The sequence below is a fragment of the Papio anubis genome, chromosome 4 (assembly GCF_008728515.1).
Source record: "Papio anubis isolate 15944 chromosome 4, Panubis1.0, whole genome shotgun sequence".
Lineage (NCBI taxonomy): Eukaryota > Metazoa > Chordata > Mammalia > Primates > Cercopithecidae > Papio > Papio anubis.
The window spans coordinates 169,052,675-169,065,411 of record NC_044979.1 but is presented as its reverse complement, the minus strand read 5'-3'; the positions used below and the strand labels follow the sequence as shown (position 1 = coordinate 169,065,411).

The following is a 12,737-nucleotide window of genomic DNA, read 5'->3' as shown; positions in this document are numbered from 1 at the left end:
GCTATACTTTTTAAGCTAGGGTATTTGGAGTTGGGCAGTCCTGGTTAAGTCACTTCTTTAAGGCTGTACCATCAGCTGAAAAATGGACTGATTATAAAGATCAAATATATATGAAACAATTTTGAAACTAAACAGCTATAGAAATGATATTATATTCAACTGAGCATTCATTCTGTGAAAGTGGTGTTTGGAGGCTGCATACATGCTTGCAGAGGTGTTACCTAATCTCACCCTTTGTGGAATCGAGCGCTATTTCTCCTGAAATCTTGCTTGGTGGAAAGTTCTGTTAGACAGCTGGTAGAGTACATTTTCTTAAATGTTTGCGGTACATAGCCATGTGTTAATTGTTCATGTTAACAGTAGCCTGTGCCACTGTTTCCTAGACAGATTTATAGATACTCTGATTTGTTTGCTCTTGTCTTATCCCACCAGGAGGTGAAACAGCAGAAATGCCTGACATGTATCCCCCTGGAGAGTATGACCTAGCTGGGTTTGCCGTTGGTGCCATGGAGCGAGATCAGAAACTCCCTCACCTGGAAAGAATCACCGAGGGTGATGTTGTTGTTGGAATAGCTTCATCTGGTCTTCATAGCAATGGATTTAGCCTTGTGAGGAAGATCGTGGCAAAATCTTTTCTCCAGTACTCCTCTCCAGCACCTGATGGTTGTGGTGACCAGACTTTAGGTAAACTCCCTCATGTTTAAACTGGCCTGCTTGGACATGTCTGAGGAAGGAAGCATTTAGTGGTTTTAGTCTCTCATTACTTAGAGCTAAAAGGGAGTGAATTACCTTAGTTTGCTACTTGGTCATTATTGTAGAACTGGTGTCATTCTCCAGAGTTGATTTTTATGTTTTGGTTTTCTATTCAAAGGCTAAGTTTTTATCTTCTCTCTTCAACATACAGGGGACTTACTTCTCACGCCAACCAGAATCTACAGCCATTCACTGTTACCTGTCCTACGTTCAGGACATGTCAAAGCGTTTGCCCATATTACTGGTGGAGGATTACTAGAGAACATCCCCAGAGTCCTCCCTGAGAAACTTGGGGTAGATTTAGGTAAGATCACTAAAACAAACTTCTGTTCAGAAAATTGCTAAGGAAAAAAATGCATTGTGCGAGAAAACTATGGGTAGTTAGTGTACACATGATTACACATGGAAAATTCTTAATCATTGGGGGTTTTGGGAGGGAAAAACTCATTGACCCTTTTCTATCTCCTTTTGCTTCATTATCTGTATTTATAAGACATAAAATATTGTCATGTAATTGGTTTACATAAAGTTGAAGTACTCTAAGCAGATCCTCCAAGGGGGTTGGTAACTTCAAGCTCTAGTAAGGTGGAGCCCTACACACCGGGAAAGGAAATGTTAGCTATTAAGTAATCCATATGCAAGATAAAAGCACCTAAACCAAGGCATAGAGAAGGGAGGCACATTGGAGAATCATTTTATGCTTAGAAGTAAAAAGAAGTCTCAGGTTTCTAGTTAAGCAGGTGAGTAGGTGATAACATCATTAACATAGGAAGAAGAGTAAGTTTGGAGTAGAAGGTTTTTAAATCTTCAGTGTGTTTATTCCAAGGTGACTGTGAGCAGAAGTTGAAGTCAGGCTGAAGATAAATTGGGTGGTTATTTGCACATAGTAATAGTTATAGCCAAGAGAATGAGGGAGACCAAAAGGTTGTTTCTCAAAGTAGAGTGACTGTAAAGAACAGTCCAAAGCAGAGGGTAAACCATGTAAAAGTATTATCATCAAATCAACTTGGATTTTTTTTTTTTTTTTTTTTGAGATAGAGTCTCACTCTGTAGCCCAGGCTGGAGCGTAATGGTGCGATCTTGGTTCACTGCAAACTCCACCTCCTGGGCTGAAGCACTTCTCCTGCCTCAGCCTCCCATGTAGCTAGGATTACAGGCACCCACCACCACGCCCAGCTAATTTTGTATTTTTAGTAGAGACAGGGTTTCACCTTATTGGCCAGGCTGGTTTCGAATTCCTGGCCTCAAGTGATCCGCCCGTCTCAGCCTCCCAAAGTACTGGGATTACAGGCGTGAGCCACCACGCCCAGCCCCAAGGTAGGATTTTAACGTGACACTGGTCCATAGTGTCAGGTACAGCACAGATATCTAGAATAAGCACTAGAAAAAGACTGGTGTATTTTAGAGTTAGGTCAAAAGGCAGTTTGCTGGACATAGATACCACCCACTAGATTGTTGTGGCAGAGTTGTGGAGACAGTGGGTAGAGATTTCTGTTTGAAGAAACATACTGGTAAAAGGGAAGTGGAATAATTTTATGCATGCAGCAAAAGTGAGGGACAGAGTCCTCCCTCCCTGTGTTTTTGTTTTTGTTTTTGTTTTTGTTTTTGTTTTGTGATGGAGTCTTGCTCTGTCACCAGGCTGGAGTGCAGTGGTGCAATCCCGGCTTACTGCAACCTCCGCCTCCTGGATTCAAGTGATTCTTCCGCCTCAGCCTCCCAAGTAGCTGGGACTACAGGCGCCCACCACCACACCCAGCTGATTTTTGTATTTTTAGTAGAGGCGGGGTTTCACCATGTTGCCCAGGATGGTCTAGATCTCTTGACCTAATGATCCACCCACCTTGGCCTCCCAAAGTGCTGGGATTACAGGCATGAGCCACTGTGCCTGGCCCCTCCCTTCCTTGTTTTTGTAGAATAAAGTCAGAGAAACTTTTCCAGCTATAGTCAACTAATACACATTGGCTTGAAGGAGTAGAAACTGAGGGAGTTTACATAAAATAACTTCCCTGTGAAGTATTAGTGAAATGAGCAGGTCTGGGCTGGAGCTTGAAGAGAGAAGTAGATAAAGCAGTCAAGGTCAAACAGGAATGAGACAGCGAACAGGACTGAAGGCACAGGTGAAGCTGAAGCTGCTCATGTAGTTTTTCTCCCAGAGTAAAAGCCTGTATATAACCTTGAAGCAAGAACAGAGAAAAATAGATTGGTTAGGTTGATCCAGCTGAAGTAAGCAGGTATTGGGGTCATTCATGGGGGAGAAGCAGTCAGAGAGAGAGAGGTGAGTAGGTTTGGTGAGCTAACCCAAGAGTCAGCGTATGTGAAGCTCGGAGAGAACTGAAGAGTCAGAGGTAGGTTGTGTGGAAGTGAGGAGATCAGCAAGGGAAGCTGGGAGAGTCGTCCCAGCTGAAGACGGGATTTCAGCCTAGTCAGGGAAGCAAAACAGACAGGCCAGGCCAGGCTGAGTGGCAGTCTCTTCCAGGTCCATGGACTGAGCATAGTAAGGAGTTGAAGGATTCATAGGAGGGTGAAACTAGGGGTTTAAGACCTTCCTTGGGTAGAAATGCTTTCTGATGAGCATATATAAGAACCTTAATAAGTTTTTCATTCGTCATCCTTTTCAAGTAGTTAAAAACAGTGGCCTGCTGATGAATGGGGAAAGGAGCAGGACTGATTTGTGCATTTGCCAGTTTCTGTGGTATAAATACTCCCATCATAGCTGCTTTAAAAATGGCTGTTTAACAGTCTCTACAAGCTGGCTCTAGCACAGCACTAGTTAAAAACAACATAGTAGTCACCTCATTAAGAAACTGAAAGTTGATACAGCCATATTCCTGAAAGCAGTTATATTTTGAGTTACGCAAATGTCTGTATTCCAATAAAAGCCACTGCACAACTCCTTGCATCCAGCCTCTAAAGTTTCTTCCAGGAATCATACTTTGACAACAGATTAAGTAAGGGCTTCTGGGGTTTTTTTGTTTGTTTGTTTTTTATTGAGACAGAGTCTCACTCTGTCGCCCCAACTGGAGTTCAGTGGTGCGGTCACAGCTCACTATAGCCCCAACATCCTAGGTTCAAGTGATCCTCCCACCTCAGCCTCCTGAGTAGCTGGGACCACAGGTACACGCCACCACACTTGGCTATTTTTTGTATTTTTAGTAGAGACGGGGTTTCACCACAGTGCCCAGGCTGATCTCAAATTCCTTGGCTCAGAGCAATCTGCCCACCTCAGCCTCCCAAAATGCTGGGATTACTGGCATGAGCTACCACACCAGGCCAGGACTTTTTGACATTAAAATTACAACTTACATTATTCATGAAGTACTTGTTTATTTATAGAAACTAGACTCTTAGTCTGTCAATGTTTTTTCCTATAAATACTTTGTAAAACTTCACTAAAACAAGATCATAGTTTGGTAATCTGCTACTTGCCCTGCCATTAAATATATCATCACTATCTACCTGTCTTAGTAGCATCATTTTTAATAACAAGTATTCCATTTTATAGATGTACCATTATTTAGTTTTAAGTTGCTATTGACTTTTAACTATTGAAAGCATAGTGAACAATGTAGTTACTAAATCTTCTGAGAGCTCAACTATTAAGAGTGGACATTTCCCAGCTACTATAAATGGAATTGAATCTAAGAGTCATAGACATGTGATTCATTTTTATGTTTATTTTTATTTAATTTTAATTTTAATTTTTTTTTTTTTTTGAGACGGAGTCTCGCCCTGTCACCCAGGCTGGAGTGCAGTAGCGCAATCTCGGCTCACTGCAACCTTCACCTCCTGGGTTCAAGCGATTCTCCTGCCTCAGCCTCCCTAGTAGCTGGGATTACAGATGTGCGTCACCACGCCCAGCTAATTTTTGTATTTTCAGTAGACACGGGGTTTCATCATGTTGGCCAGGCTGGTCTCAAACTTATGACATCGTGATCCTCTGGCCTCGGCCTCCCAAAGTGCTGAGATTACAGGCGTGAGCCACCGCACCCGGCCTCATTTTTAAAATTATATCAACTCCAGGCTGGGTGTGGTGATGGCTCACCCCTGTAACTCCAGCACTTTGGGAGGCTGAGGTGGGTGGATCCCCTGAGGTCAGGAGTTCAAGACCAGCCTGGCCAACATGATGAAACCCTGTCTCTACTAAAAATACACACACACACAAAAAGCTAGGTGTGGTGGCACATGCCTATAATCCCAGCTACTCAGGAGGCTGAGGCATGAGAATAGCTTGAACCCAGGAGGCGGAGGTTGCAGTGAGCCGAGAGATCATGCCATTGCACTCCAGCCTGAACGACAGAGAGAGACTCTGTCTCAAAAAAAAAAAAAAAAAAAAAATTTATCAACTCCAAAGTATTAAAAAACTGATCATCAGCTGAGCATGATGGCTCATGCCTATAAGCCCAGCACTTTGGGAGGCTGAGGCAGAAGAATTACATGAGCCCAGGAGGTCTAGACTGGGCAACATGGTAAGACCCTGTCTCTACAAAAAAAGTTTTTTAAATAGCCAAGCATGGTGTCGCATGCCTGTAGTGCCAGCTACTCAGAAGGCTGAAGTGAGAGGATCACTTGAGCCTGGGAGATCGAGTGAGGCGTGTTCATGCCACTGCACTCCAGCCTGGGCAACGGAGCCAGATCCTGTCTCAAAAAAAAAAAAAGACCAGGCACGGTGGCTCACGCCTGTAATCCTAGCATTTTGGGAGGCCGAGGCGGGTGGATCACAAGGTCAGGAGATTGAGACCATCCTGGCTAACATGGTGAAACCCCGTCTGTACTAAAAATACAAAAACTTAGCTGGGCTTGGTGGGCACCTGTAGTCCCAGCTACTCGGGAGGCTGAGGCAGGAGAATGGCACAAACCCAGGAGGTGGAACTTGCAGTGAGCCGAGATTGCGCCACTGCATTCCAGCCTGGGCGACAGGGCAAGACTCCATCTCAAAAAAAAAAATTCCAGTAGATAAACCAAATAAATAGGCAGAACTGATCGTAAACCTTATTATTTAATAAAAAGCTAAGTTCACATTGGCTTCCCTTTCTTAAGAGCATCATAAATAATTTAATTTGGTATAGTTTTTTTTAAAAATCAGATCCCATAATCATAGATCCCGAAGAACTATCCAGATTCTTTTTAAATTCAGAAATGTTGTGTGTGTGTATATAGGCCTTTACCTAAAAATTTTTATTAGAGATTTTTGTTGTATTATTTGTGATAAGAGAGAATGTACTCTTTTTCTTTTTCTTTTTCTTTTTTTTTTTTTTTTGAGTTGGAATTTCGCTCTGTCACCAGGCTGGAGTGCAGTGGCGCCATCTCGGCTCACTGCAACCTCCACCTCCCAGGTTTAAGCGATTCTCCTGTCTCAGCCTCCCGAGTAGCTGGTACTACAGGCACGCGCCTGGCTAATTATTGTATTTTTAGTAGAGAAGGTATTTCACTATGTTGTCCAGGATGGTCTCAATCTCCTGACCATGTGATCCGCTTGCCTTGGCCTCCCAAAGTGTTGGAATTACAGGCATGAGCAATCGCGCCCACCGAGAGAATGTATTCTTATAGCAGACCTAGGAAGTCTAAATTTTAAAATGAGTGAGAGGGAGAGGGTGTTGATCTGCATTCCATTAGCATGACTTTTCCTGAGTAGTATATGCATTTTCTCTAAATAAGTAGACAAGCCATCTAGTTTTGCATTGTACTTTGGGTGCATTTTGGTCATCGCAAAGACTCAGCCAAACATTCGCAAAAGGATGGTATACTGGCCTTTGCTGGAATTCAGCTACTAGCCTTATCTAATCCACTAGGGAATGTCTAAGGGTCTAGTTCATTAATGTAGCACAAAACCTCATTCAATTGTAAGTACTGGCGAAGTGTGTCAACAAAAAATGTTCTTAATGTCTAAGGTACCAGTGGATCCCCAAATAAAAAGTTCTCAGAGGCCAGTTTATAGTTTTACTCTACATAAAATAGCAGAGCCTGATTATAATTTCCATATCTTTGAATATGTGCATACTTTTGTACTCTGTGTGAGAAGGTAGGAAAAATCAAACAATTCATGTCTATTTTCAGATGCCCAGACCTGGAGGATCCCCAAAGTCTTCTCATGGTTACAGCAGGAAGGACAACTCTCTGAGGAAGAGATGGCCAGAACATTTAACTGTGGGGTTGGCGCTGCCCTTGTGGTATCAAAGGAGCAGACAGAGCAGATTCTGAGGGATATCCAGCAGCACAAGGAAGAAGCCTGGGTGATTGGCAGTGTGGTTGCACGAGCCGAAGGTACTTGCTCCTTATTCATTTTTAGGTATATAATTTTAGCTGTATAATATTAGCTATACCTCAGCCTTGCCTCACAAGCTTTCTGCCCACCTTTTAGTGCAGCCATCGCTATGGCAACTATCTTTACACAGATGTAACATGACAGCACCCACCCCAGCAATACCACATATCTCTTCATTTCTGCCTCAGAACTCTGAGCATTCATGCATGCACAACCACACCCCACAGGATCACTTCCCAAAGTAATCTCCCCACACACAAGACCTCATGGTTCTGCTTTGTCACTCAGCTCAATTCAAGGAATAGCGAGCACCCTGACAAGTACTGGATCAGTCAGGACTCTGCTAGAAGTGCTAGAACTTGGCAGAGGGGCAGAAAATCCACTCAGATTCACTAACAAAGATGTCACATGCTCGCTTCGGCAGCACATATACTAAAATTGGAATGATACAGAGAAGATTCACAAAAATAAAAAACAGAAAAAAAAGAGTCAGACCTTGTTGACTTCACCTATGTCTGCCTTTCTTTCCTCTATTGTGTAGGATTCATTTTCAAGCGGGTTCTCCAAATGCCGGAAAGATAACATCCTTCAGCTCACATTACAATAAAAACATCCCATATCAAGTCTTTAAATGGTTTTGCTGGGTCACATGCTTATCCCCCAGACCAGGAGGTCATGGCACTACTGTGGGTGGTCTCACTAGGAAGATTTGGGGGATAGGGGCAGAATACTGGCAGGCAGTTGTATATATCCACTATGTGCTTCAAGATAGTGATGTGATCTGTAGCTTTTAGTTGAAGTAATTACGTATGTTCACCTTTTGGAAGTTTTTATGAACGAATAGTGTTAAGTGATACAAAGGTGTTGTTCATTTTAGTCTTTGCATTATCTTATTTTCAGGATAAAATATACCCTAAAGTTTTCATAAAATATTTTTCTTTCCATTATTCCTGTTAATTCACAATTGTTCTTTACTTATTTATGAATATGTTTGGAATGAAGGTTCTCCACGTGTGAAAGTCAAGAATCTGATTGAAAGCATGCAAATAAATGGGTCAGTGTTGAAGAATGGCTCCCTGAAAAATCATTTCTCTTTTGAAAAAAAAAAGGCCAGAGTGGCTGTCTTAATATCTGGAACAGGTGAGATATGGCTTCCTTTTCACTGTAGAGCTGTTGACTGCCCTTCCTTTCCTCCCTGCACTTTTTGAGATTGTAAGGATACTCTAGGCAGAGTCTAGGGACTACAGGGAATCATGAGGGTTGTCTTTGTCTTTTCAGCATTCTTAGGCTTTCCACTTTTCTTAGGAATTTGAGACGGCTCCCAAAGAAAAAAGTAGAGGATTTCAGAAAGCCGGTTAAAGAGAAACCAGAAAAGATTGAAGTTCCAGCTCATTTTGTATCATAGCTTTGTTGTTGAAAAGTCTGAAAACAGTTGAGGAATTTTTTTTTTTTTTTTTTTTTTTGGAACGGAGTCTCGCTCTGTAGCCCAGGCTGGAGTGCAGTGGCCAGATCTCAGCTCACTGCAAGCTCCGCCTCCTGGGTTCACGCCATTCTCCGGCCTCAGCCTCCCGAGTAGCTGGGACTACAGGCGCCCGCCACCTCGCCCGGCTAGTTTTTGTATTTCTTAGTAGAGACGGGGTTTCACCATGTTAGCCAGCATGGTCTCGATCTCCTGACCTCGTGATCCGCCCATCTCGGCCTCCCAAAGTGCTGGGATTACAGGCTTGAGCCACCGCGCCCGGCCGAGGAATTTTTATTGTTATATTATTAAGAAGAAGTTTATGTTTGACCTTTATGGATAAAGGGGTAAAGTAATGAGTATTGTATTCTCTCAGATGGATGTAGCCTGATTTTTTTCCCTCTATTGTAAGTAACATTGCTATGAACATTCTTGCAAATATTCAGTATGTTCTTAAATGCATATCTGATTTTTTTTTTATTTGATGGCCAAGATCATCATGATTCTTTTTGAGACAGTCTTGCTATGTTGCCCAGGCTAGAGTACAGTAGCTATTCACAGATGCAATCATAGTACACTGCAGCTTCCAGCTGTGGCCTCAAGCAATCCTTCTACCTTATTAGCTCGCCGAGTAGCTGGGACTGCAGGCATGCAGCACCACACCCAGCTCTGATATTTCTTCAGGATTCATTCCCAGAAGTTTAATTGCTTTACAAGTCGATCTTAAGGTTTTAATGTATTTTAGGCCCAAGTTGATAATAAAGCAAAGAAACTATTGTAAGGTGCAGCCATAAAAAAGAATAAAACCACATCATTTGCGGCAATATGGATGGAACTGGAGGCCGTTATCCTGAGTGAACTGCCTCAGAAACAGAAAACCAGATGTTGCATGTTCTCACGAGTAGGAGCTAAACAGTGGGTACATGTGGACATAAAGATGGAAACAATAGGGCCGGGCGCTGTGGCTCATGCCTGTAATCCTAGCACTTTGGGAGGCTGAGGCAGGCAGATAATGAGGTCAAGAGATCTAGACCATGCTGGCCAACATGGTGAAACCCTGTCTCCACTAAAAATACAAAAATTAGCTGGGCATGCTGGGGCACGCCTGTAGTCCCAGTTACTCTGGAGGCTGAGACAGGAGAATCGCTTGAACCCGGGAGACGGAGGTTGCAGTGAGCCAAGATCGCACCACTGTACTCCAGCCTGGTGACAGAGCAAGACTCCATCTCAAAAAAAAAAAAGAAAAAGAAAAAAGAAAAAGATGGAAACAGTAGACAAAACAGGGAAGTGTGGGAGAAGGGGTGAGGGTTGAAAATTTTTCTATCAAGTATAATGTTCACTATTTAGGTAATAGGTACACTAGAAGCCCAATCCCCACCATTATACAATATTCCCATGTACTAAACAAGCGTGTGTACCCCTGAATCTAAATGTAAAAATAATTTTTTTAAAGAAACTATTGTAATGGTCATAGCATAGTGGTTCTTGAGAGGGTCAATTTTTCTTGCTTAATTAAGCAGCTTATTTCTCATCAGTCAGTTTTGACATAATGTTATACTGTTTCTACTACAATGCTAGATCATAAGATACAATATTTGTAGGAGCAATTACATATCCTAAACCACATCATCTGCAGCAATATGGATGGAACTGGAGGCCATCCAGGAATATCCGTGCTTTTCACAATCTATTAATCCATTATCCCAAGAGGAAGGGAATTTTTTTAATTTTTAATTTTTATGGGTTCATGGTAGGTATATATATTTATGGGGTACATGAGATCTTTTGATACAGCCATACAACCTGTAATAATCACGTCCCGGTATTCATCACCTCAAGCATTTATTCTTTCTTTGTGTTACAAACAATCCAGTTATATTATTTCAGTGTGTTGTTTGTTTGTTTGGTTGGTTTTTTGAGATAGAATCTCACTCTGTCGCCCAGGCTGGAGTGCAGTGGCACAATCTTGGCTCACTGCAAACACTGCCTCCCAGTTTCAAACGATTCTTCTGCCTCAGCCTCCTGAGTAGCTGGAATTACAGGTGCCTGCTACCATGCCGGGCTCATTTTTTGTGTTTTTAGTAGGGATGGGGTTTCGTCATGTTGGCCAGGCTGGTCAGGCTAGTCTCGAACTCCTGACCTCAGGGTGATCCACCTGCCTTGGCCTCCCAAAGTCCTGGGATTATAGGCGTGAGCCACCGCGCCCAGCCTCTTTCAGTTATTTTAAAATGTGTAATATATTATTGTTGACTATAGTCACCCTGTTATGCTACCAAACACTAGATTTTGTTCGTTCTAACTATATTTTTGTACCCATTAGCATCCCCTCTCCCTGTCTCTCCCAGTACCCTTCCTAGCCTCTGATAACCATCATTGCACTATCATCATGAGTTCAACTGTTTTAATTTTTAGCTCCCACAAGTAAGTGAGAACATGTGAGGTTTGTCTTTCTGTGCTTGACTTATGTCACTTAACTTAATGATCTGGTGTTCCATCCATATTGTTGCAAATGACAGGATCTCATTCTTTTTTATGGCTGAATAGCACTCCATTATGTGATGTACCACATTTTCTTAATCCATTTGTCTGCTGATAAACATTTAGGTTGCTTCCAAATCTTGGCTATGGAGAATAAACATGAAACTGCAGATATCTCTTTGATACACTGATTTTCTTTCTTTTGGGTATATACCTAGCAATGGGATTGCTGGATCATATGGTAGCTCTTTTTTTTTTTAATTTTTGAGGACCCTTCAAACTGTTCTCCATGATAATTGTACTAATTTACATTCCCAGTAGTGTGTGATGGTTCCCTTTTCTGCACATCTTCGCCAGCATGTTATTGCCTGTCTTTTGTATAAAAGCCATTTTAACTGGGGTGAGACAATACGTCGTTGTAGTTTTGGTTCGCATTTCTCTGATGATCAATGATGTTGAGCACCTTTTTATATACCTGTTTGCAATTTGTGTGTTTTAAGAAATGTCTATTCAGATCTCTTGCCCATGTTTAATCAGAGTATTAGATTTTTCCCTAATAAATTGTTTAAGCTCCTTATATATTCTGGTTATTAATCCCTTGTCAGATGGATAGTTTACAAATATTTTCTCCCATTCTGTGGGTTGTCTCCTTACTTTGTTGATTGTTTCCATTGCTATACAGAAGCTTTTTCCATATTTACTTTAGTTGCCTATGCCAAGAGAAAGGGAATTTAGAAGCCTCACATATCACCAGTCTTTTCCAACACATTTATTCAGAAAATTTGACAGTCCCCTATTCAAAACAGCACATCTCTTTTTTTAAGAAGTGTGAGTCCGGGTACAGTGGCTCACGCCTGTAATCCCAATACTTTGGGAGGCCAAGGTGGGCAGATCACCTAATGTCAGGAGTTCCAGACCAGCCTGGTCAACATGGTGAAACCCCGTCTCTACTAAAAATATAAAAAAATTAGCCAGGCGTGGTGGCACATGCCTGTAATTCCAGCTACTTGGGAGGCTGAGGCAGGAGAATTCCTTGAACCCAGGAGGTAGAGGTTGCAGTGAACCAAGATCGTGCCACTGCACTCCCAGCCTGGGCGACAGTGAGACTTTGTCTCAAAAAAAAGTATGAACTCACTGTTGTTTTTCTCCCTTCTCAGGATCGAACCTGCAAGCACTTATAGACAGTACTCGGGAACCAAATAGCTCTGCACAAATTGATGTTGTTATCTCCAACAAAGCCGCAGTAGCTGGGTTAGATAAAGCGGAAAGAGCTGGTATTCCCACTAGAGTAAGTGACTTGGGAAAATATCTTTCCTGTGGGCCATATTTAAGCTCATAATCTGCCCTCACTGGACCTTGGTCTGTGGGGCACTTATTCTTTGGACTTCTGCCATTGTCGGTGGGTGCTGGCCTTGCCTTCTCCTTCATCCTGTCCCTTTCTTAATAATCTATCAGGTATATCTTTACAAAGAAGTGAAGTATGGGCTGTGTAAAGGTTGAGTTTTTAATTATTTTTGGTAATTCATTGAAAAAGGTTGTGCTTATCTTTTTCTGTTACAGGTAATTAATCATAAACTGTATAAAAATCGTGTAGAATTTGACAATGCAATTGACCTAGTCCTTGAAGAGTTCTCCATAGACATAGTCTGTCTTGCAGGATTCATGAGAATTCTTTCTGGCCCCTTTGTCCGAAAGTGGAATGGTAAGCAAAAATTATTTGATACCACATTGAGAAATCAATTGAAAATGGTCTCCAGAACAGTTAACTTGCCAGACAATCCCAGT

The 12,737-nt window shown here is 42.1% G+C and overlaps 1 protein-coding gene across 9 annotated transcripts in view; it reads left to right on the top strand.

The window, feature by feature from the left end:
* Positions 1 to 12,737, top strand: part of GART (phosphoribosylglycinamide formyltransferase, phosphoribosylglycinamide synthetase, phosphoribosylaminoimidazole synthetase) — a 40,079-nt gene that overhangs the window by 25,200 nt on the left and 2,142 nt on the right. For all 9 annotated transcript variants that reach the window (XM_009202304.4, XM_009202310.3, XM_009202306.3 and 6 more), the window contains 6 exon segments: positions 433 to 684; positions 905 to 1,057; positions 6,808 to 7,014; positions 8,018 to 8,155; positions 12,110 to 12,240; positions 12,513 to 12,654. In XM_009202304.4, coding sequence (XP_009200568.2) covers positions 433 to 684; positions 905 to 1,057; positions 6,808 to 7,014; positions 8,018 to 8,155; positions 12,110 to 12,240; positions 12,513 to 12,654 — 1,023 coding nt within the window.